Source organism: Uloborus diversus, chromosome 5 (genome assembly GCF_026930045.1).
Source record: "Uloborus diversus isolate 005 chromosome 5, Udiv.v.3.1, whole genome shotgun sequence".
Taxonomy (NCBI): Eukaryota; Metazoa; Arthropoda; class Arachnida; order Araneae; family Uloboridae; genus Uloborus; species Uloborus diversus.
Window position 1 is genome coordinate 169,975,772 of NC_072735.1, and position 27,382 is coordinate 170,003,153.

At 32.5% G+C, this 27,382-nt stretch overlaps 1 protein-coding gene across 1 annotated transcript in view; it reads right to left on the reverse strand.

Moving 5' to 3' along the window:
* Nucleotides 1–27,382, reverse strand: part of LOC129222184 (large proline-rich protein bag6-like) — a 65,021-nt gene that overhangs the window by 25,579 nt on the left and 12,060 nt on the right. The window contains exons 5-13 of the mRNA XM_054856651.1: nt 26,259–26,449; nt 24,545–24,616; nt 19,695–19,823; nt 14,705–14,926; nt 14,035–14,197; nt 10,443–10,752; nt 10,180–10,303; nt 8,729–8,914; nt 4,194–4,298 (exon numbers count right to left, since the gene is read on the reverse strand). Of these exons, the coding sequence (XP_054712626.1) occupies nt 4,194–4,298; nt 8,729–8,914; nt 10,180–10,303; nt 10,443–10,752; nt 14,035–14,197; nt 14,705–14,926; nt 19,695–19,823; nt 24,545–24,616; nt 26,259–26,449 (1,502 nt within the window). The remainder of the gene's footprint in view (nt 1–4,193; nt 4,299–8,728; nt 8,915–10,179; nt 10,304–10,442; nt 10,753–14,034; nt 14,198–14,704; nt 14,927–19,694; nt 19,824–24,544; nt 24,617–26,258; nt 26,450–27,382) is intronic.

Consider the following 27,382-nt stretch of genomic DNA (forward strand, 5'->3'; position numbering starts at 1 on the left):
ATTAAGAGCATATAGAAAGAAATCAATTATTAACCAAACAGATTAACTTTTCTCAACTTCCACTCAAAAATTACATAAAAAATGCATATTTTCTGAAAATATATAATTATTAAAACTAAGAATTTTTAGAAAGAATCAATCAAAATAGATTAACGTTTTTCAACTTCCAGTAATTATGTATAACACAAGTCACAATCAATCTTTTTTTTTTTTTATCTAAATCCCTATCTATTTGCATAAATATTCAATCAGCACTTACTAATCTTACTCATTTCTCTCTCACCTCATCTCGTAAAATTGTTTTGATGGAAAGATTGACTAGTATATAAAAAAAAAATATTGCAATATCTCATCAGTGTCTAAAATTCAAATTTTAAATTTCAACCTTTACAGCAGGGGTGCACAACCTTTTTCATTGAAGGGCCACACACGCTACAGGAGCACTAGTAGAGGGTCACACATTTGGAAGGGTCTGGATAGGCAATTGCGCCTTCCCTCCCCCCTTCTGGCTTTGAGAAATTAATGAATTGTATGCATTTTTTAAAGATATTCCATATAATTTGCATTGAGTACAATGAGCCTGGCTACATGTACCAGTACTTTGCTGATGCTACTTAACAAATGAAAAATTTATATATGTATAACTGAAACATTAAATCTTTTATTAAATGACTTTGTTGAAAAAATATTAACTTTATTAAAACATGAAATTACAAAATATTGCATACATATAATTCAGAGAAAAAAAAGGGAAACCTTTTTCAATAAAGAAAATGTTTTGAGCTTCTGATATTAAGCAGTCTTTTTTGGACTTCTGCATAGCTTTGTAGTTTTAAAATGCATTTTAGACACTCTTTGGTAACGTTATGCAGATAAGGTCCGAAGGCACTCCTCCCTTCCATCCATTATGATTATGCTCAAAACTTGAGAGTTCTCTTTAGAAGGTGTTACATGTATGTAATATTTTGACAATTTTGTTAATAATGTTAAATTTTTTTGCCTATTTTTTATGCATAAATGTAAACATTGTTTCCAACATAAATATTTTATAATTGTAACACAAAAAACATTATTTTAAAAACTCAATAATGCAAAACTAAATTTTAAAAAAAACTAACAAAATGATGCAAAAACTAATATTTAAAAAAATCCCTTTCTATTAAAGACAGACTTTTAAAATCAATGTAAATTATTTATGACATATGTGACTAATGATCTTCTTCAATACGAAATGATTTTGAAAATAAAAATAACATAGTAATAAAAATTAAATTTGCAGCTATAAAAAGAAAGATCTGGAAAAAACTGAAACAGCAAAACTAAAGAACTATAACATTTTACTTAGAAACTAGAAAGTCAACCGTCAAGGTATGATGGGTGAAAATTGCTTCTACATTTGAATAAAGCCATTGCCTTTTTGGTGATATTTTGATAGCTGAAATTGTAACCCTAACTCCAGCGGATTAACCCTAAACTCCAGTAGGTAGCGTTCATTTTTTCGTTTCTTCATTCCTCTGATATGACAGTCTAACCTGTACAACAGTTAAGTTACCGGATCGAGTTCAGCCTTGTCACAATAAAGCCTTTCCATGTATGTTAAACATTTTTTCAAATTATCATGCCCTGGTGTGAGTTTTATTGTTGAAACACACAGGTTACTCGATCATTGGCAATTATATATATGAGGATGTAAAATAAATATGTAATCCTATCATAATTATAGGCTTAAAAAATAACCTATGCAAAACTGCAAATACAAGGTTCTACCATTAGCTGGATATTAAATGAATATCAAACAAAATAACAAGTTTCAAAAAAAGAAATCATGATACCAAAAATTACTAACATTACCCAACTAAAAATTCCGTAAAAGGTAACGAAATCATAATCGTCAATTGGATGGCTGAGACTAAATTTTATCTACCAGATTGGGTTCATGTTGCTAGTCGAAATTCTCAAAAAATTGACCGATGTTCATTTGTTAATTTTCTCCTTAAATTTTACTCATTAATGTTCATCATGTTCACAAATGTGTGCGATAATGAACGTTGTAACTTTTCAGTAGCACAGTACATACAGTGTATTGCACTTTCCTTAATATTGGTAAATCCTGGAGGTAGGAATTTGTAACTCGAAAAGCCCCAATTCTCAGAAACTTCATTTGCATATATCAGAGGCTTGTAAGTCAACAAGCTCGTACTGTATACTTTTAGGAGCTTCACAGGGTTCATACTCTATTTGGATGAAAAAATTCCATGATCTTTCCAAGACTTTTTCATGACTTCAATGAAAATTTTCATGACCTCGTTACTCGAAAAGAATAACACTATTTAATCTCAAACTTGATAATTTTTGGAAAAGTAAAGTAAAAATGCAGTGAAACGAATAGGATGATGCTAAAATGTCAGATATTTTATTTATAAACAGGCAGAATGATATTGAATGGGACAAAGGTTGAATGAGTCATCACTAAGTTTCAATAAATTTGCTTCAAAAGTTGCCTTTTAGTGTCAACAGTGCATTTAATCATCCACGTTACTTGACAGTATTTTGATTCTTTAAAGTAAAGCCACATAGTTTAGTTTTTTATGTTTCTAAATCAGATCTGTTTTGAAAAAACCATTTAGTAATGAATCAATCTTCTGATTCAAAGGTATACTCGTTTTGTTTACTTATTTGTATATTTTCAAATGCATATAAATTAATAGAAACAGAAATTCCAGAACATGTTTGATTCCTGACATTGAACGTAGCAGTGGGTCACATGGATTAGTTTTGCGAGCCGTATGTTGGGCACTATTGTTTTAGAGTATTAGAATTCCTCTTTTTCTGTATTCTATAGCCTGACTAAAGACCTTTATTTTCCAAAACCTTCAACAAATGAAGATAAACTTTGATAAGTTTAATAATAAAGTTCTTAAGAGTCATGGAATCGAACTCGGATGCAATTGAATTGCTTTTTTTTTTTTTTTTTTTGAGTGGGCGTGGCAAAACTAAGAACGTGAAATTTCGCTACTACAGAATATGAAACAAAAGAAGTGTAGAAAATAACAGTAAATTCAAAATAAATGATGTCCAAGCAGTAAAATCACATCGCAAAAAAAGACAAGCGGCTGCGACAGAAGTGGATGCAATGAGATTTCAAAATTCAGATTTGATTTTGGGATCGTTCAATTTTCCACTTTTAATAGCTTTTATGTGCTATACTGTTAAATCACTCAAGATTTCTAATGCTCCTTTAGTTACTGTTACCTTCTCTTTGTTCAGGACATTTTTCCATGACTTGAAATAAATTTCCATGACTTTCAATGAAAATTTCAATTTTCCATGACTTTTCCAGGTCTGAAATTTGCTTATTTTTTTTCCATGACTTTCCAGGATTTCCATGACCCGTACGAACCCTGGCTTCAGCAACAGGAACTCCAAATAGTTTTTATTGTATGTTTTTTGATTGATAAATATTCATTGGCCATGTAGTGAATACAAAAGAAAAAAAGGAGTGATTGGGGAAAAAAACGGTTCACATCTATTTTGAAAAATATGTTCTTATCCTTGCTTAATATGATTTGTATTGTGTTCTTTTTCAAAAATAACACAAATAAAGTAAGAAATAAAGTAAGTCAAAAGCCGATGCTAAAAGATCGCTGAAAAATTACAGATAAACCCTAATATTACCCTTGACACAGGGCATTGAAGAAACACTGAAAAATATGCCAAAATTACAAGGAATTCAACATACAAAAGAATAGCATTTTTGACATATTAAGTTGGAAATATAGCACTTGAACACTGAAATATTAAAAAATATGTCGCCTGTTTTTAAAGAGGGAACCAAAAATGTATATACCTCATTCCTTTCTAAAAAACATTTTTTTGCATAAAAAACGCCTTAAATTGCAACTTTTGTATTTATGACACATAACAAAATAGGAAACACTTTCTAAAGAGAAAGTAAGGAAAACTCGAGCAACATCATCATCTTAAACTACACATGCATTTGCATTTCCTCTGACAAGAGTAGGTGCAGCCCTTTCATTTTCAAAAAAAAAACCTATGCTAGTGAAGATTAATTTTTAAAATATAGCTTAACTTAATATATAAACAGGGTTTGTACTGCTTGCAGGGATAAGGACTTTTAAAGGATCTATAAGGAATTTAAAAGTCAACAATTCAAAACTAAGATGAACACTCACCACCGTATTTGTAGTTGGTGCACTTTCCGCTGATGAAGTATTTGCTGTTGTTGTAGTACTGCTACTTGGAGGTGCTAATACACCACTGGTTACACTAATCTGAGCCTAAAATTCAAACATAAAAAAAAAGAATTTTGTTGGAGCACATATCAATACATAAAAGAATATAAGATGTTTGTGTGCTTGCTAGGGATTGTCGGACCCATATCCATCGAAAAATGTTAAGCCTAGAAACATGAACTAGGTACGGGGGTAATTTTTGCCTAAGTCATGCACGTTGTCATCCAATTTTGTATAAATTAACAACAAAACTTTTCATAATGTTTTTTATGTGATTTTTAGCACTTTTGATCCCAAAAAAACCCAAACAAATTTTTGTTGCCCTTCAGTGTATTGTTGTGAATAGCAAAACTCAATTTTATTAGTATTCCAATTGTTAAGAATCTGTTACAATGAAATTTAAAAGAATTCAGTTTGACTTAGAAATAAATATACATTGTCGGGAGTAATGCTATGTGTCAACACCTACATATATAAAATAAAAGATGTTGGGGGGGGGGCATGTGTAACTAAAAATAATTTTATGCTACCGCCAAATTTATTTAAGCAGCCACAGAGGGTTGTCCCTGGCCATGGTGAGAAAGGTAGAAAAAGCGAATTGTGCAATGTGGCAAACCATCTTGCCGCCAAAGAAAGCGAGTACATGAATAAAAATCATTTCTCTCAAAAAATCTCTACTTAAAAACATGAAATGAGGAAGTGAGAAGCAAAGGGATGTTAAAGGACATTTTCAAGTTTCAGGTAAAAAGCATTTAAAGATAATGTCCTAGGTAGGCTTTCATTTATTTTTTTCTAAATCATGCCGTACAGCAACACTTACCAGGGCTACTAACACTATCTCTTACCCCAGAGAAAGTTCTCTACCCCAGAGAGGTTTCCCTTACCCCAGAGACCACTATCTCTTACACCAGAGAGGTTTCCCTACTATTTGTACTGGTTATCTCTAAATTTTTAATTTTACCACTTATTTCTCTAAGCAAATTTTGCAGCATGAAAATTTGAATGTGGGGTTATCCAGAGAAAAAAAAGTAATATCACGAAAACAATTCACTAAAACAATTTACAGAAAAGAAACTATAAAAAATTGATTATCTTCATCATTTAAATAATTTTCCTATTAATAATTAAATGCTGATTCCAAACAATAAATATCAGATTAATACATCATGACAACAGAATAATTCTCGGAAAAATTTTCACTATCCATAAACATTGAATCACATGAGCAAAATTATAAAATGAAATTTTGTTGAGCAAAAAATATATATGAAACATTTTCCAATTAAATTATTCAGTACTAGCAGTACCTGCAGGGCTTTGCCCATAGTAAAAAATTAAAAGATCATTTGGTTTGCCTGTATTTAGACACACGATAGTGTGTCAGCCAAGTTCTGAAATCAGGTGACACATCTGCCAGTGTGTATCTTACACGAACCACTTCAAGCTAGTTTTGACTCCCTCATTTCTCAAAAACTATTAAATCTACATGCTTGAAATTTTGTATGTCGAATAGAGCTGCCTAGCAGACCTATAATCCTAAATTTCATGAATATCTCTCTTATAGTTATGGAATTGTTACTATCTGAAAAGTGTCATTTTTCACACTGACTCACTCACTCACTCATCAAAATGTTTACGAACTTCCAAACGTCTCACATACTTGAAATTTGGCATAAAGATAGATTTTCATGCATATGTAACGGGAAAAATCTAAAAAGTCAAAAAACTACATTAAAATAGCAAAAAACTACGCTATTTTTTATGAGCATCACGGCGTAATCACTTCACCGCGCGATTGCAAAATATTTCGCCAAATAAATCAAAACAAATGGGCTCGTCAAACGTTGCCAAAACAAGGTTGTTGAAGTTTTAAATTAACAATTTAATTTCTAACCAAAATGGGGCTTGAAACAATACTTTAAGTTCCGCTAAAATGAAAAAGGATCCATTTAATAATTAAAATTGCAAATCTAGAGCTAAGCCTTTAAAATCAAAAATAACCGGCTTTAAAATTTTATAAAAACTTTAGATCTCAATTAAATGCAAAATTTTACAGGAGGAGCAAAAATGGCAGCAATAATTTCAACAATTGAGAAATATTTTCGCAAAATTCTGCATATTTTACGATCTACGTTATGATAATCCCTTCGAACAATAAAGAAACTCCAGACAGATTTTGAGATGAACGTTGGCCTTGCTGATAAATGGGAAAACAGATGACTATTGCCCAAAATTCGCGATCGCGTTAAGTCCCCAGTTATCAAAATATCTTCATAACTTCTAATAAAAAGAAACCGCAAACCAGTGCACCGTAACATCAGGGAAAAAAAGGAAATCATATATTTGTTTTTTATGCTTTGCATTTATAACTGTCTAAATTAGAATATAACCTTTGATTTAGCTTTTCAAAAAGTAATGATATCCCAACAAAACATAAATGTGAAAAACAAGCCAAGTTCGGTTGAAATGAGATGCGGGAAAGACGGTGTCACCAACAAAAAAAGTTCAGATCTAAACAGTTACCAAGTTCCATAGCAGTTCCTCATAGAAGTTGGATTTTCCCATGTTCTTCAATCCATTTAGAAAACAATTTTTTACTTTCTTTGATATTGGATTTAAAACTTGGCAAGTTTGAAAAAAAAATAAAAAATAATAGTGATGACTAAAACTTGCCGCAAGTTTAAAATCCATTATCAAAGCAAGTAAAAAATTGTTTTCTAAATGGATTAAAGAACATGGGAAAATCCAACTTCTATGAGGAACTGCTATGGAACTTGGTAACTGTTTAGATCTGAACTTTTTTTGTCGGTGACACCGTCTTTCCCGCACCTCATTTCAACCGAACTTGGCTTGTTTTTCACATTTATGTTTTGTTGGGATATATATTTACAGTGAACGTTTACTATGCATTAAGTTTTTTTTTTTTTCAAGATCTCTTCATATTTTTGGCAGATTTAAAAACTTAGCATGTAGCTTAATAGAAACCAGCCTCAGAAATATTTGAAAAGGGAAAGAAGTTTCCCTTCCCTGCTCAAAATGGAAAGTAAGACATTTTCCAAAACTAAACAATATAGAAAGAACATTGTAATAATAATATTTTAATAATTTACTGAACATAACTGAGAAAATAACTATAAGAAACTAATTATAACACAAACTAAGAAACTAACCATAAAAACTAAGAAAATAAAAACAGACCATTTTTTTCTCAACAGTTAAAATATTTAAATAGAATTTTTTCCAATAAAATAAAAAGGATTTGAATCGCAAAAAAGTAAATATGTTTTTAAAAATATTTAAAACAAAAAAAAGGGAAGAAAACAATCAAAGTGAGTAAAAGATATAACCATGATAACAAACAAAAGTTAATTTCGGCTTAAAAATAAATTTTACTTATCTTTAATTTTTGATTTTATTCTTGAGCTTAATCATTTAGCATGCTAAATTTAAGCCTTGGATTTTGGTTTTCTTTAAACGATTCCTGCAGCTCTTTGAATGCTCATAGAAACTTCAAATGAACTTCATTTGATGCAGAAAATTCCAAGCTTTCAAATGACCTAACACTTAAAAATGGGAATGAAATACTTCTCCCTCATGCTATCAAATTAATGTAAAAAAATTGGCTTAAATTTGGAATGAAAAAAATTACAAAATCGAATTTTTGCAAAATCACTTGGAGGTGCACACTCCTATCCTACAAACTAGTTTTGTGCCAAATTTCATGAAAATCAGATGAACTGATTAGGTGTTATAGACATCACATACATCTGGACATCCAGACAGAGAAATAGAGATCTGGACATCCAGACTTTCAGCTTTATTTCCGTATTTTCCTGTATATAAGCCGCAGATTATATACTAAAAAAATGTAAAATTAGTCAGCTGCGGATTATACGCTGCCGCAGATATCTGTGCATTTTTTCCCCTCAACACCAACGCATTGAACCTCAATATTTACAGCAGGATTCACCATTAGAGATCATGAACCCTGCCTGTATGTTGGTTATTTTACATAGCTTGAATGTTCTCAACTTGTTCAAAGCTTGAAATCTCTTATGCAATTCAGGCTACATAAAATAAACAACATACAGTAAAAAACAAAGTCCGCCGTGGATAATATACAGGAAAATATGGTATTAGTAAGGATTTGATTGAATGTTTCCATTCATAGTTTTGAATGACAGCAATCATCTCACTTGTATTACAAAATGTTGTGAATGTTGTAACATCCACATTTATAAGCTTATCATACACACAAATCATTATTGTCTTGAATGCATAGGTAACATATAATTCATCAATGTTTGGATAAAACAAAAATTATTTTGTGATAACTATTATAATGACATAAATTTTGAGAACTCAATTCCCTTGTCAGTTAAGAACTGAAATTCCACTGTTATAAAACATAATAATGAAGCTTTTCTGTTGAATCAGATCAAAGATAATTGAAACTGAAAACCACTGAAACTAACCTGCAATGGGATTCCAGCATGAATGATAGAAGATCCATGCGCTGAAGAGATGATCCGAACGCGTGGGCTTCGGGGAGGGGTCTGACTGAAGTTGATATGAAGGTCACTAAGTGAGTGATATGCATGACTCATGAAGTGAAGCAACTGGGAAATACGGCTGAACAATCTATGTGCATCACTTAATTGCTGCAGATAAAGAAATTGATGGTTTTTTGATGAAAACAATAAGTACACAGTACAAATAGATAGATTTCTTTTAAAACAGATCGATTTTCTTTTAATCAAATGCATACGCAAACACATATTAAGCAGATATAAGCACAATTAAAACTTTTATCAGTTAGGGAGAATTAAAAACACTTATTTAATTTTTTTACTGAATTAATGTATTAAAATAATGCATGTAAAAATTAGAGTTACTTCACAGCACAGTAAATTTCTTGCACTCGTCGAACAAAATTCAGAATTGTTCATTTCAAAAATTTTATTTGGCGTTTTCACTCTGTTAAATTTCACTCTAGATTTTCTTTTGCTAATACTTCTTCAGGGGCTAGCCCATTTATTGGCTGATCTTGTCTGCCCATGGAACCAGTTTCTCGATGTGCATCTAATTAATACATAATCTATGAATCACCCACACCACCAAAACTATTAAAAAAAGTTTAAAAACATTACAATTTGATGTCAGACTTATAGAGGAAGAATGTTTGATCGGCTAGGTTCTTACGAAAATCCCTCATATTTTTTTCACTAAACTAGCTTTTAAGTACATAGAGACATTACTTTATACAAGGAAATATGTGCAGGAGTGTCTGCAACAAAAACATTTGAAATGATGTAAATGTCTTTAAACATGACGATTTAATTTATCAAATAGCCATGAGCATCAGAACATCAAAAGGTCAAGCTAATTAGGACTTAATAGTCTGAATTTTTGAGCATGAACAAAAAAATACTGCTTAGGAAAATTATTGCAATTTAATCAAGTAAAGTGCTTTTACAATACATATATGAACATAACACAAAACTGTACATAATGCTACACTATGTAATTACATTTTTTAATAAAAATTAACTCATTGTTTATTGCACATAAAAAGGAAAAATGAAAAATATTTACAATACTGTATGTACTCATTTAGAAACTATTACACAGTAATCAAACAAAGAAATACAAATGAACTTCTGGAAACTGCACCGACTTCCCACAAAGAAAGCCGAATAAAATTCTGTAAGGAAAACTGTACAGGGGAAAAAATCACCGAGAGATCTTTGAAATGTGCATTCCGGTTTTTGGGGTTCGTATTTTTTACTTTTTACCACACTTAAGTAGTCTAAAATGTTAACAAGATGGGGACAATCACCTAGTAAATGACGATGATTTTTACACATGACTTGGGATTTATTTATGTTTATTTCCGTTAAAATTAATATGTAAAATAAAACCTCACCCTTCCAAACAGAGGAGGATCTCTACGGATTAAATCTCGGCATCTTTCAAGGCAAGGTTCAAGTCTTGTGTTGAGACGAATAACTTCATCTAACAGATTAGCTAAAGTCTGTACACTAGGCTGCCTAAAAAACATATATGTATATATATATATATCATAACTAATATAACCTTCAAATGGTTCAATCTTCACGATGAAACAAGTATTTTTATCAATAATGATTTTTTATTTTTATATTTCCTAATTATTTTTAAGATTCTTACGTTGCTTCACGCCGTGGTGGCAGAGCATCGCTTCTAGATTCTCCTTCAGCTGTTGACTGCCGTGGTTCATTGCTAGAAGATGCAGTCTCAGTATCAGTTCTTGGTTCTGTAGTAGAATTCTGGACAGAAGTTTCAATATCCACTCTAATTGGAATAGCTTCTGCATCCATTGTGCTTGACTCGTCTGAGGGGATGTTGCCAGATGCGCCAACATTCTGGAGAAAATGATCTGAGATGAGTCTGAGAGAATCTGCGGCAGCCGAAAGGTCCATCGGCTCTGATTCTGTATTAATAGCAGTGTTCCCAGTAGCTAATCAAAAGAAAATGCAAACATTAGTTTCAGATTAAAAAATACAAATCAACCCCATTTTTTACATTAAAAATTATTGTGGAGAAAAGCAAGATAAACAGCTCTCAACAACGGATTGTCCTAGAATACAAGTTTAACATTTAGGAAGTTTGCAATCTCTCATCAGAAATCAATGAAATTTAGATTTTTAATAGGATAATTTTCATAACCAAATAGAGGAATTAAAGCTAAATTAAAGCAGATCCATTAAACAGGGACAGGCCAATTATCAATTTCCCTGAATTTTAAATACAGACAACATAAATAATGATATTATATAAAAACAAAAACGTCTACTAAAACTGGTGTTCATATTTTCTGAGTATAAAAATAAAACAAAATGCTCAAAAAATACTCTACCAAAAGAAAAAAAAAAAAAGAAAGCAAAGTTGTATCTTTAATTTTTTACCAGAAAAAAAAATCTTTCCTTACCTCAGGACTTGAAAATTTCCTAAACTTTTTTAAAAAATTAAAAATTTTCCAGATTTTTAAAAGTAATCCAGGTTAGTAGACACCCTAAATAAGTGAGTTATTCGAAACAATTTAAGTGCAAATGTAATCAGGCAAGCAGAAATTATCATACAATCAAACAATACTAATATTATAAAGAGAGAGAGAGTGGATTTTTGTGTGTTTATATGTTTGAGGTAATCTCCAGAACCACTGCAACAATTTGAAAAAAATTCGCTACATGAAAGGTTCATTCTGACTGAGTGACATAGGCTATAATTTATGCATATATGTAGACATACTATTTTTTAAAATCAATAATTTGTCTAAGCTACCCATTTCTGTTTCGTACTGTTTCGTTCTTATATACGTTAAAACAGACCCTGATTGACTCGCATCCACAATAACCGAATAATTAACAGTTCTCTTTGATTTGAATGCTGAGGGATGGGAACACGTTGAAGAAAAAAAATTTCGTGATGTCAGCATGAGAACTGCCAAAAGCTTTACACACATTTGAGGCCGCAGAAGATGTAGTAGCAATAGCGTTCTATTAGCTCAGAACATTAAAAATCATTTAGAATCGAAGAATGTTTACGCTTCAAAATTTAATCAAATGAAAGATAGCTAAGATTCAATTTGGGCATATTAGGTTTTGAGCTCAAGAAGTGTAGGTAGACAATAATAATCCGTGTTTTTAGAAGCTGTAATTTTGCGCGCATTTAGGGCTATCATTTAAGGTTTAAGGTATTCATACTAAAATTAAAATGATAAACATCTGCTAATGAATTCAATTAAGTTTATTTAGTTTAGAAAATTCTCAACTGAAAGGGTAATTGTAAACAATTACTGTACTTTTAAAGTTCAGAGTTAAAACAACAAAGAATTAAAAACATTGGATAGGAAAGAATTTCACAAAGAGGAAAAAAAAAACAAATGTTTGACGAACTACTCTTCATGATGACCGTATTTAAGCATTTAAAAAACATATAATAAACTAATATAACTGACAAATATCCTATTAGAGTGAAATTGCCAAAAAAAAAAAAGAGGCATATTAAAAAAAGCAAGTTTCCTGAAGAAAATGAGCTTCTGAGGATGAAAAAGACTCCCCTCTTAGTAGAATAAACAAATTCATCTTCATAGCTAGAATTTATTTGGAACATTTCCGAGGTCCTACATATTTCCAAAGTCGCTTAACAGTTTAAGATCCTTCCAGCCTATCAAGCAGCATATAAAGAACTCTGTCTTTTAGACGACGACAAACCTTGGAATTTAACTTTAGTTCATACACGTAGCTTTCTGACTTCGGTCCTAAACTAAGAGATTTTTTATAACTATTGTAACTTCATGTCAACTTTTAAACCCTATTGCTTTATGGCAAACATTAAAAAAAGATATCTGTGGCGACATATTGCAAGGGGAGAGCAGAAATATGATTGTCGTTCAATGTCAAGCGATATAAAAGTTAAAGGCAAAATTTGAGAATGAAGCGGACCCTCAATAGGAGACTTTTGTTTACCACTGCTGCAGAGACTCAACGAAAAAAATTCTATTAAAACATGATTGGTACATGAAAATCAGGAATGTAAATTAATGTTGATTGGCATACTCGGTAGAACTGGAAAAAATTAATAAACTAAACACTATCCAAAAATCAATCAACAGGCTTTTGAGATTTTTTTTTGTATGGAACAGCCGGAACGGGCACCCATATGCAAAATTTTAAGGGGGGCGGCTCAGATATTTTCCCCATGGTTTAGCAAGATATTTTCCCCATAGAAACAGATTTCAGTACGGATTAGAGTTATTATAATTTGACATTTTTAATAACTTATTCATTAATGGCTGGAAAAGAAATTTTTATACATTTTTGCAAAGAAAAAAGTACCAAAAGCAAGAAAGTTCTATTTTCAAAGGGGGGGCTTAAACACCCCCCCCCCCCCCCCCCCCCATATGGACGCTCTTGACTGCCGGGAATTTATTTAGAGGCATAAAAACTGGCCATTCCACATTTAAACTACTTTCAATATCTCTTCCAAAAAGACTACATATGTTTAACAGGATAAAAAGGGTAATTGGGAGAATTCCTTCCATAGGGTTCTCATCAGGACTTCTCTTCAAGCTTTTAAAACTAAAGCGATATCCCAATAAATTTTATTGCACAACTTTAATTTGTCTAATCTATTCAATGGAGTTCAACCCCAATTAAATTCACTATGGAATAATATGATTTCAAGTATTGTTCTTACAGCACCAGCAGCAAATCAGTTGTCTCATAATCCTTGCATCCCTATGGTCCTTGTATATTTCCTTTTCCAATTTTAGTGGTTACAATATCCAATGAAAATTTCTTATACCATCACCATCATCAAACCTACAACTATACGATACTTAGTGCAACGTTACATATGGGAAGATTGTATTGTATACTGGGAATTATATATTGGTCTCTCTTGATCTGGAAATGAGATAAATCATTTTGTTTCAAGTCACATAAAAGCCAAAAAAAATATTGTGTACTATTAATTTTCAAATTAAATAGTACATTTATGATATTTATTTAAGATAGTTTTTTTTTAACTCGAACTAGGTAGGGGCGGGCCTCTAGTTCCTTATAAAGGAAAAAAATAAATGCATATTTTTCAGTATAATCATAATTATTAAGTAATTCACAATCATTAGCATAACTTCGATGATTATTTTTTTCAATTTACTAAGGAGTAAAATAAATTTTAAAACATAAATTAGAAGTGGTTTTAGGAAATAATCGAATGCTTAAAGCAAACATACCACTAGCAGCTGTAGGTGTTCCAGATACAGAAGCTGTAGCAACTCTAGCCGCAGCAGCAGCTGTTGCTAGAGCAGCCGATATTGCAGCCTGTGCAGCAGAAGCTAGGCCCTCGAAACGAATCCGCTCCGGAAATGATGATCTGCGTTCAGACGTGTTTGATGTCTGAAATATTTCATTTTTTAATGCCATGGAATTTTTACAAACACTTGAAAAAAAAAATTGAACTTTCAATGCATATTTTTCATTGCAATGAAAATTCATAATTGGACGGGCAAGCCCAGACAAGTTTTATGGGACAAAATTGTGTAACAAGCCAAGGCTGTAGAGCTCCAGAAGAAGAATAGAAACAATACAGAAATACCTGGCTTTTACACAGAGTGATATGATAGAAAACCACATGAAAAAATAATCATATGAATTAGGAATTAATTTAGGAATTAGTGTGTTCAGGTTCATGAGTGAAACTTAGGTCCCCACAATACAGTTACAAAATGTCAAACAATTGAAAATTTCATTTCCTTCAAACAGTTATTAAATTACAATGATTTTTCTTAAATGTACAACAATAACGAAGGCAGAAATTACGCAAATGTGGGCATACTGACACTTTAACTTTACATTCAACAGCTAAAATTTTCAAATTTTTAATTTTGGAATGCAAAAACTTACTGGAGGAGATGCATCGCCATGTATGGCAATTACTTCAATATTATTAGCTCTAGGTGCTTCACTGGAAGTGGTGCTGTCGACAGTTGAATTAGAGACTCCGTTATCAACAGAATTCAAGCTTCCAAGGTCTATATCCATAGCATTCACTCGTAAGTCTTCTGCTTCTTCTGTCTGAGAAGAAGAGTCAGCAGAACTTCCATTATTTTGCCCATTGTTTCCATCCTGAAAATACAGACAGTGAGAATGATGAATGCACGTCATTACAATCCCATGCAATATTCCTGAAAGGACAACGGTAAGGATTGCTTATATATTTGAATTATCCTGCAAAGGTTTGTATTTTAATTTTTGGTTGTAAACAGAAAGATTACAATAGGTAGTAAAATTTGTTATTTCTGTGATAAGGGGAACAAAATAAAAACTCTTCCCAATTTTAAAGTTATAAACTTTCTTTTTCCCATAGGGTTATTCCATTTTTTTAAAGTATTGTTTAAATGTTGGTTGAACAATTTTTGAATAAGAAACATTTTTACATTCTTGGCAGACCTGGGGGAAAAAGTTTTGAATTTCAAAAAAAAAAACAGAAGTTGCACTACAACCCATTGCAGGCAAATGAACAGATTTGAAAATGGCGATACTTTTTGCTAAAAAGAAAAAGAAAAAAAGCAATTGTAAAAGCAATGAAAAACTTAATCGTAATGTAAAACTTAAAAGGTAATCATATTTCAAAGATCATTGAAGATTTAAATTTGATCAAAAATGCAAACCTGCTACTTTATCATAACATAATTTTAAAATGAAAAAAAACCTAATTTTTGAAACATATATCAAATCTATTTGCCATACTTACAAGCTAAAAATTCAGTTTGGAAATTAAAAAGGAATACAATACTTTTTCCAAACTAAAAACTATTTCACACAAGAAAACTTGGTTTACACAAGAAAAATGTTGCATAGCTGTTAGGACTCGACCGATGCATCGGACTGGCCGATGGTTCAACAATTTAGCCATCGGCATCAGCGACCGATGCTAACTTGCAGGAAACATTGGCCCATCGGCCTTAAAAAACATCGAAAAGCCGATGGAATTGGCCGATGTTTTTGAAAAAGAAAGGACCTTTGCTGTTTTATTTTTTAGTACAAAGTAAAGGCAGTTATTGTTATTATATAAAATTGTTTACTTAAATTTCAGTATGAATTTCTATTTTAGTCACCCCTAAAAGAGTTTTTAATACTGCATTCAGGTACCAAACAAGTTAATTATTGCGTTGTTTCTTGCAGCTGGATGTACGTATGCATCTCTCCTAAGTCATAACTCAAAAATGGTAAGCTGTAGAAGGATAAATTTTCACATGTGGGGTGTGCGTACGTTCCAGTTGTGCACTTCCCTTTTTGTTTTCAATCGGGTGTTCTGAAAAGGCTGTTTGCTCATTTTTTGTGGCTATTAATTACTTATTTCAATGCAAAACTAATATAGCGTCTCAGACTGACGATCATTTGGTGATATATTGCCGAATTGGAGACCATGGAAACAAATATGAGATGGCGAAACCGGTTTTGTTTCATTTTGTTAGATTCCCGCTGAACCGACGGTAATTTTTAATTTTTCGATATTTGTAATATGAATCACAGTAATGCAGTCTTTTCAGTATCGCTTCGGCGGAGCTACAAGTTTGGGACCCGTCGAAATACATTTTGGGACCCTATTTCTCTACCACAGAAGTTTTAAAATATTTATCATAAGCATTTTTGTAACTCCTACGGTGCCCCTATGGTTATGGGCCCTCTCGCACAATTGCGACATATGCTATATTTTAAATCCGCCACTACACGTCAAAACAAACTCGGGTGCAAGTTTTAAAAGGGTTTTTCTGCTCAATGTTTATGATTATTTTAAACTCTATTTTTACAACTATTTTTTGAATTTTCGAGAACACTTGCGTGCCCCTCCTCCCACTCCCTCAATTTTTGAAATTAAACTCTAGTTGTACGTCTGGGTTGTTTAAAGTAACACCATTCATAAAATTGGAGATTTTTTTTCAAACTTTATCTTTTTTTTAGAAAGAATTTAGAGCATTAATTTAAGAAATTGATTAAAGACGTTTTGAATGGTAACATAATTCGGAAATCAAAGGGACTTTTGAATTTGTTTTTCGTAAGTACTGAAGTAGATTCAGAAACTCTTCCGAGGCGTTGGTGGTAGCGGTTCTGTACTAAAAAAATGAGGCTGAGGTTGGGGCCAAAGTGTGAGTTACTCTAAAATCAGAGGGTGACAACCCCCCCCCCCCAACCCTACCTCGTCGTTTCAATCATTTCTTAAATATTTAGCGATTATTTATTTTGGTCAAGAAATGTCATTTTGCGTATTTCTCACCCTCGTTCTGAAATGCGCCATCTCTTTTGCATCATTAATAGCGATCGATTTTTTTTTCTGTTGTAAGTAACTATTTTTATGTATTTATATAAAATCAATGAATAAGTTATTTTCCTTTTTTCTAGAAAAGTTTCAAGGATTTTCTATTATGCATTTTTTTTTTAATTTCAGAAAATTATTGTTAAATTCAAAAATTTAATTTGAACTTGTTTGTAAAGCTTCATAAAAGGTTAAACAATCAAATTGTTTAATATTATGTGTGCAAACATCAGATCAAGTAGTATATGTATTCAGTTATTAACTTGGTGTAAATATTGAATTTGTTTATTGTAGCTGCGTTTTAAGAACCTCGCTCTTTTCATGGCTATTTCTTTTTTCAGCAAAATTTATGTCACTGTTATAGCTTTTATGAAAAAAGCAAACTTTTCTATTCATAAATTTTAAACAAGTATAAAAATATTCCAATTTTGATTTAATATTGTAATTTATCTGTTACCTTTTTTGTTTTATTTGATGACTAAAAAATGTCTACGTCCAATCTTTCCACTTTAATTGCGAAATTTGTTGACAATTTCATACTTTTATTCTTAATTTTTTTTGAATGATTAAACAACATAATTTAATGTTTTTTAATTATGTTTAATGTATCTAAATCCATACATTTTTACAATATTACTGAAATCTTAGTTATATGTTCAATTTAAAAAAAAAAACAAATCAATTGGTTATCAAACAGTCTCTTTGTTTTTCTTCCTTTTTCTTTCTTTTTTGTTTTTTGGTTGTTATTCTTTCTCTTTCATCATACAGCAGTCAAAAAAGGAGAAACATAACTATACCCTATACAGATTGTACGTAGTACGATCCAAAAGTTCGTGAACAAGCTACATAAAACCTTACCCAGAATAGTTCCCATTACCGAAGAACATCCACTTTCAAAAGGTCACCTTGAGGGACTATATACTTCTGCCAGTGTTCATATAACTTTTGGAAACACTCCTGGAAGCCATTTTTCACTACCTTATATGATGCAGCTTTATCTTCTCCTGACGGAAGAAAGCGGCGTCCATGCAAATGTTTTTTTTTTTTTTTTTGCTGGGAACAGGTAAAAGTCGCACGGAGCTAAGTCCAACGAAACGTTTTGTTATTTGTTTGTCTTGTCAGAATATTGACCAATCGAACCGTGCATCCTCAATATAAAAGTCGCCTTCTTCCCCACGATGAAGTTAAAGCAGCAGCGCAAGAGGCCATACAGGTGGTTGCGAAAAATGTCTTCCAGAAGTGCTTCTAAAAGCTATACGAACGTTGGCAGAAGTGCATAGTCGTTTAAGGTGACTATTTTGTAGATAGATGTGCTTCGGTAAAGGGAACTATTCAGGGTAAGGTTTTATACAACTTGTCCTCCAACTTTTAAATCATACTACGTACGTATGAGTTTTCAACTTACTATTTCATAACGTTTTTGAGTGACACAAATTTACGCGCATGAAGACATTACTAGAGAATTTGCGATAATTAACTGAGGAGGCGTTCAAAATGGATAGTTCGGTTATTTATATGTTCTTAGGTACATATATATGTACAGATGTGAACTTGTGAAGTATAAATTGGGTGATCGTAAAATAGAAATTTAGGTCGAAATCTGATATTTTTTCTTGTGATTACAATTCCTTATTCGTAGAAAGGAAGTAAAGTGAAATGAATCAATGATCCTTTAAATCCCTGACAATCTTATCAATTTATTTCTGTTTTTTTTTCTGCCATCGGCCAACGGCATCGGCCATCGGCAATCGGCCATTTGGAGGAAAACAATCGGCCATCTTTGAACAATTGGCCAACAATCGGCATCGGCCCATCGGCCAAAAAATGCCATCGGTCGAGCCCTAATAGCTGTACCACCAGTGGTAAATAAGTTCTATAATAATCTGAATTATTTTTACTTGAAAAAACTCAGATGTGCATTAGAGATTAAATAATATGACACAGGCAAATGCATAAGTGGTATATCACTTTTAATCTTCTATCTGCTTTGAGCCAATTTTTTTTTTCAGAAAAATCTTTTTTCAAGCATTTAGTTTATACAGTAAAACCCCTCCTAATGGACACCCCTCTTATGCGGACAATTTTTAATTTCCCTGTTCCAATGCAAATAACATTATTAAACCCCTGTCTTGCAAACACCTCTCGATTGCAAACAAAAATATTTGTCCCGTTAGTGTCCGCATTAGAGGGATTTTACTGTATAAGTTATTGTAGATGGCTTTTCCCTCAATTAAAAGAGCCCCCCCCCCCATTCTCTTTATATGTAGCAGCATTCTTTTCTTTGTTTCTATTTTTATTTCTCTTTTACTCTTGCATTCAACCATACAAAGTTGCTTGAATTGATCTTGTTAAGATAGTAATGAGATTCAGAAAGAAATGTTCATAAAAGGGGACAACACTTTTAAAAAGTAACAATTAGGGAGTTGCTAGAGAAGAGATTGATTTCTCAGCCTCCTATTTAGAGCATGAATATGAAAAATAAATAAATGTCTATTGCTTGTTTTTATGATTTCCAACTACAAATTTAAAAAAAAGTCTGAACATTACTTGTTTAAAAGAATAACAAATATAACACACCTCTAAAAATCCAAGAAGCCTATTTGCCCTCAACAGCATTGTCTGGACTCTGTTCATACGCAACTGAGCCTCACTTTGCATTGGCAATTGCCCCAAGTTTATATGAACATCAACTGAAGATCCATCATCCTGAAAATGATTAATATCAACATTTGAACATTCTCACTTTGTAAATTAACAAAATTCACTCAAGATGACATTCAGAAAAAGTCAGCCTGCATCAAAGTGTGCCCAATGAGTAAATTTTTTTAATATGAAACTATTTTTTAAATATTTAATAAAAATTGAAAAGGAAATATATCTTTAAAAAATATTATGAACAAGGTACTGTTTAGTTGAATGGTTCATGAACAAAATGAAAAAAAATTTTCAAAGACTATTCAAAGATAAAATGAGCTTTTTCAAGTTAAGGTTTTGAAAGCATGAATTTTTTTACAATAAAATAATCTTCTGATCACGTTCACATAAAAGTTTCAGCATTAGACAAAACCTTTTACACCACATCATTAAATCAATTTAGCTTCAAAACCAATCTTTAACAGAACCTGTAAGAATCAAATGGACTAAAACAGACCTAAAATAACACTAAAAACGTTAGGTTTAAAAATTAAAGACTACTATACTACAATCAATCACTTTAGAAAAGTCAGAAGTAATTTCAAAACTCATTTCAAATTTTGCTATGTCTGAAATTAGAAAACATATGATGAGGTTTTTGCCATTGCTTGCTCATTTCATACAAGCCATGATTTTTGATGTGTACATACATTTAGAATCTTGTACATTGTTTTTAGTCACATGCAACTCAAGAGTGCCAGTATATAAACCTGAAGTTTCGGTAAATAATGGTGTTGATTTTTTGTGACATGTACCGTTTTTAAATAAATCACGAAACTTAAGAACTAAACATGCATTTGAAAGGTTTTCAGGCATTTGAAAATTAAACATTTTATTTCAAGTAGTTTTTAAAGTTTTTTAAAAGTGTACCAAACATGGTTGAGTTTTCTAACACAACCTGGCAGAGTCACCTCTCTGTGTGCTATGTGAGGGCACTTCTCCAATGACAGCGGAGCATCTTTATAGATGCTCCTCTCTTCATGATAATCATAATTGTGATGACTTCCAGGCCCTAACACCCTTTGAAGCCGCTTCATTGTTATACTGGACAGTAAAAAGCCTTATGTTTGAAAGAACGATGGTGGGCGTAATTAAAAAAAAAAAGTTTTCTAACAACGGTTCCGCCTATGTACCTTTAGAGATTACAACGTTACAATATATAAGTTTTGAAGAACTAACATATTTATTCAAAATAAATTATATCTAAAAATAACAAATCATGAAATGCACTGGTGTGAAAAAATTAAGTACGAAGTCGAAAAATTAGCATATCAGCTGAATGAAGAGGCAGAGCGGACAGAAAGACCAATCAGGAGATTAAGTAAGATGATGTATGGTAGCACATGCGCAGATATGCAGGCAGACGTAATGGGGGAGTGTCTGAGTAGTATAAAGCATGTTGTCGGTGTAAGATCAGTATTTCTGGCAAAGAGATTGCACGCGCTATAGCTGTTAAAATCACACCGAGTTGCTGCCACAGCGAGAAATGGCGAATAATCAATCTGTTAGACGACATCTGGATGCATTTACCCGAGGTCGAATCATTGGGAAGTTGGAGGAAGGCCGCAGTGTGACAAGTGTGGCTGCAGAGTTCGGAATTGTGCTCACGGCATCGTTTCACGACTTTGGAGACAATTTCAAACTACAGGAACAGCTATCCGGGGGTTCAGTAGTGATCGTCCACGAGGAACCACACCCGCAGATGACCGATATATTGTCTTACAGGCCAGAAGAAACAGGCGGCAGACAGCAGGAGAAATCGCTAGACACACGACACGGGCGACTTGACGACCGATATCGCGTTTTACTGTGGCCAGAAGACTGCACGGTGGTGGTCTGTTTGCACGACGCCCTATACAGTGTGTACCTCTAACGCCTGCTCATCGGAGAAGTCGTTCTCTGTGGTGCCGGGAACACCGGAATTGGGGAGACAATGAATGGGGTTGAGTACTCTTTACAGATGAGAGCAGATTCAGTCTGAGTAGCGATTCTCATCGCATACTCATCTGGAGAGAGCGGGGAAGCCGCAATCATCCCTCGAACATCATTGAAAGGGACAGGTTTGGAGGTCGCGGTGTTCTCGTTTGGGGAGGCATCATGCTTGGTAGTCGTACAGACCTTCACATCTTCGACGCAGGTTCAATCAACGGGACCCGTTATTGTAACGAGATTCTTCTTCCATATGTGCGTCTTTTTAGAGGCGCTATGGTTCCTTTTCATGGACGGCAATGCACCATGTCATCGCACAGTAGCTGCCGAACAGCTCTTAGAGAGTGAGGATATTGAACGTATGGATTGGCCGGCACGATCCCTGGATCTCAATCCCATCGAGCATGTATGGGATTTTTTAGGCATACGCTTGGCAGCTCGTACCTTACCACCAGTAACGATTCGGGAGCTTCGATTGGCGCTGCAAGACGAATGGGAAGCAATGCCTCAACAACTCATTGACACCCTCATTCTCAGCAAGGGCAGACGCTGTGAAACCTGCCTAGCAGTCGGGGGAGATCATATCCCCTACTAAAGACCGAATGTTTCTTGCTGGACACCCATCACAGGGATGTTTCCGCCTTCAGTCTCATTGCGCTCCATGCTACTTTTTCAATAAAGCTTCTTTTTATCCCTCTGATTTCCCTTTTTGTAAGTGTTGCTTACATTACACATGTCCTTACGTATTGGGGATCTTACGGTATTAAATGTGTTGATTTGGAAAGCTTTTGTACAAAGAAGTTATTTTGAAAAAACCGTCTCGTCCTTAATTTTTTGCACACCAGTGTATAATAAATAATAAAATATAATACAGATTATCTAAATAAATTAGTAACTTTATAAGACTATTTAAACAGCTTTCACAAGGATGAATTGCACCTAAAAACATAGATTGAAAGGGGATTTGGGGACAGAGCTAATAAATGTTTAATCAATAAGTGTTAACTTGACATCAATCTCATATACACAAGTTTAGGGAGGAAAATGGTCAGCTAAAGTAACGGCACAAGTACCAAAAAAAAAGATAGGTACACACAAAAAAAAAAAAACACTAAAATTATCAACATAGTGCACAAAGGAGGCCCAAAAATTGCCAACTTAAGGCAATATGTTTCAAGTTAAAATGTTTCGCACATAAGTATGAACTTGGTCTGAAGTTGTTGTGATATTATGTAGCTGGACATACAAACAAAAAATTTTTAATATCATCAGCATGTAATAAAAAAAAGTTGAACAATAATATTTCTCAGCTTTTAAAAAAATGTTCCTAATATTGCTACATAAAAAGTAATGAAAAAATAATAAAAAAATAAAGATTATTTTATTTTTATATGTATTCATGTACATTTGTAAAATATGTAGTAAGCAACTAAGCTAAAAGCTTAATAAAATACAAAACTAATGGCCCTTTTTTTACCTTCTGTTACATTTTTTGTGAAACCAATGAAAACAGTTCTTACATCTTTATTAAGTTACACCATGTTTATTGTATTAATGAAATTCTTCACAAATGCCACATTAGATGGCATTCTCTGTCGCGTTTCGTTTCTTTTTAGTTTGATTCGTTTCTACGAGTAGTTTGTTAGTCAAAAGGGAGATGTCTTTTTTTTTCCTGGAGGACTTTTTTATAGAACTATTGACAACTGCTGATCCAACCCTGTAATTTGATGTAGAGGGTAATGAAAGGGATGATATTGGTTAATGCTACTATAATCAGACCTGGAACTGTTGCTGGTGTGTTGTGGTGGATGTTCTGGGCTTTGTTCCTCCATTCTGTGTATTGCCAAGTGGGAGATAATTGGAAAATTTTGGAGTGTGATTTTAGGAACTCAACATGCAAACACAACAGCTTTAACTCCCAGATTTGCACTGTAAACCCAAACTCAATACAACTAAACCAAAATACTATTAACCATAGTTTTATATAGCATTAGAGAAACAATGCAATACAAATGATTACTACTACATACATTGGCTATAAACGGAGGATTTTCATTAGATTACCTCACTAAATAGTCAAAAAAAAAAAAAAAAAAAAATCACAGTACAAAAATGAGACTAACTTTTGCCTTCAAAATTTTATGGTTGGCTGCTGTTGTTGGTGAGAAGACCAGGGTTGATAGTCGACTCAAGTAAAATTTTGCCAAGATAGTATGAAATTTTCAGAAACTATGGGGAAGTCCTTGTTTAGTACCTCGTATACAAAAATCACTGTAATCATTGAAAAAAAAAAACTTTTTTGAAAATAATTTTTCAGTTTAAAAATGGGTAGTCAGCTCAAAATTTTTGGAAACGGCAGCTAAAAATTTTCGGATCACATACACCCCTGGAGTAGACTTTGCAGCATTGAACTTCTGCGTCGCGATACTAATATATAATATCGGGTGATATTAGGAACATGAGCAATATTTGGGCCCCCTTCCTAATAACACTGCTGTGGGAAGGTTAAGCGCAATATCTGCAAATTTTTCACTCTTGTCATCTATTGTGCTTCAGCTTTATTATAAAAGCTTGCTTATATGGGTTTCGCTGAAAATAAAGCACAAATAAAACATCAAATTCTAAAATTTCCTTATTGTTAGAATGGAAATCCAAAACTTGTTTCTTCAAATATCTCAAAACCTCATTTTGGCAGATATTGCACTTTACCTTCCCATGGCAGAACACTTGACTGGGTGAACTTTCAACATATTATAGCAAATAAGACTTTTTGCAGCTATTATGAAAAGGAAAAAAAAACATACTGATGTTCGAGACATGACTGTAGCATTTCTTCCAATTTCTCCCATTCCAGAAACAACTTCCTGGACAATATTCTAAAATACAAGAACAAAACATATAAAATCTTGCAAAAAACGCTTTCTACTAGTTGCAAAACGTGAATATTGCCTAAATTCATATTTTGCACAAAATACAATAGTCAAGATTACAGTACATTACCTATATTTCCATGCATGACAATTTAAAAATTTCCAGTATCATATCAGTTTTTTAAAAATAATTATCATGAAAAAATAAAAAACATAATGATCAATGTCCTTTAGTAGAGTAATTTATTGATAAAAGAAATAATATTTTTTAAACACATACTTTTAGTACAACAATTACAATAATATTACACCACACTCTTCACTTCTTCTTCTCACTTTAAGATGTTCTAAAAAGCCTTTTTACACAATACCCTTCACTAGTTATTACTTAAAAGAAGGTGTAAACAGTTCATTTTATCTCTTTAGGTATCTTTCCTCACATCTAACAGCTCATTAATCTTTCCAATTTCATTTTTTGCTGCTTTATACAACATAAAGCGAAAAATTACTAACAGCAAATGCAGACAAAATTGTAGTTACACTGAATTTTTCAGACCCTCAATTCAAATAGTTATAAACAAGATTTTATTTTTATCAACCTAAACTTCAAAAGCTAGAACCTGTGGATACTGACTTCCTGGTTATCTGAGAAAGAAACTAGAGCACAAGTGTCAAAAATAGAATGCAGAAAAAATTCAAGGGAAGGCACTGGCTTCCCCTGGACTGTTCAGCCAAATGTAATGTTAACTTGAATCAAGATAATAAAAAACAAAAACAAAAAAGATACTTTCTAGTTTTAATAGTTTACCACCAGAAGATATAATTATAATAATTATTTATTAGCTGAAAATACCATAATTTAACAAAAAAAAAATCCTGATTGCAGTTATGATACACTTGGGAAAGGAAAAACAGGAAAACAATTTGCCCATTTGTACTCGGGCTAAAGTTTCTGTATGTAAGAGCTGCTCTTCTCCCATTAATAATAAGGCATATTATAGTCAGCACACTTGAGTACAACATACATTTTTTTCTCTAGAGTACTTTCTTTCGAGTAGGGATTTCTTTGAAGAATGATTGAAGCTCCCAAAACTTTGGTAAAAAAAAAGTATGTTGTACTCGAATGTGCCGACTGTAATGCAGCTTATTATTAATGGGAAAGCTGCAGCTACTATATACAGAAAATTTAACCCTTGTACAAATGGGTACAAGCCATTACCATCACTTGAAAGTTTTGAAGCAGGCAAAAAAATTCTTCGTTCATCTTTTAAATATTTTTTTACATTGTTTAACTATTAGATTAATTAAATTAGGGGGGAAAAAGCACTTACTAGTATAAATAATATCCATCTTGAAAAATAAAATCATATGAAATTAGGAACACTTAAATTTTGTGTAATGAAATGATATCTGGAACGCAACTAATTTCTTCTATTACAAACGGATACTTACCTTTGAACCTTACTACTCACGTGAAAGAAGGGAGTTAGACACAAACAAATAACTAAGTATTATGTTTTGGTTTATTGTTTGCATTATCCCAATACCAAAGTTTAGAATTTTGAACAAGACTTTTGTCCACCTAGCTTGTACTAATCGAATGTATAGGTGAGTTCAAATTTGATCCTAAGGTAAATTTTGTCAGTACCTGAACTTGAGTCGGGTCAATTAAATCTTGAGGTATAGTAAATGCACCAAGGAGGAATCCAGCAGCATCTCTTGCACCTCCAGCACGTGATGTACTTGTTGCCGTACTACTGGAAGAGTTTGACGCAGAAGAGGATGAAGTATTTTGAGGTGGAAGACTTTGTACAACATGAACAACCTTTCCATCAACACCTGGAAGAAAAGCAACAAATTATTTTAATCATACACATATACAACTTCTAATACATAGGAAAATCAAAAGCGGAAAGAAAAGAAAGTTTAAAACAATTAATTAGTGTCATTTATTAAGCACTTTTATTATACTAGGCCTGATTGTCACAGAGTGATCTGAGGCCTGCTTTTGCTTATATCTCAGCAACTAGACCAATTAGAGACTTCAGGACTTCTTTAAATGATTTGCTTAATCTTAAGGTACAACTTAACGCTGAAAAATTAAAATTCTAAAATAAAATTATTATTTCAGTTAGGATGGAAAACAGCAAATTTCATGTAATTTCCCTATTAAATGTTTAAATATAAAACCCAGTATATAAAACCCAATATAAAACAGTAATGTTAAAAGCAATCATAATTAAAATTTTGAATCAAGGCTTCTCTGAAGCAAGCATGAAATTAGCAAGCATAAATCTTAGAGAGGAACAAGGATTAATTTTTAGTGACAACTGCTTAAAGTTTTAGACACGTATATAGGATTTTTCCCTTTTAATACCGAGCATTTATATGAAAAAATAAGGTGAAGTTTCATGATGGTAAAATTATTCTATTTCTGAAATACATTTACACTAAAAAGAATAAGATTTTTCAAAAAAATACTAAGCACTTTTCATAATGCACTCAAGGGGACAAAATAACTTTTCTGGTTCAGAAAGGACAATTTAAGTATTCCTATAGTTTTCGAAAATTCTAAGAAAAGGACACCACAAATGAAGAAAAGTGCGGTTCTAGACATTTCAAATCACTTTCCCAACAAGAAAAATAAGCATGTCTCAACACTCAAAGTTATGGCTAAAAGCTAGATAATGATAAGAAATTCTCTTCACGACTTGAGCCTCACTTTTCTTCCTTTGTGGTGTCATTTTCGTGGAATTTTCGAAAACTACAGGA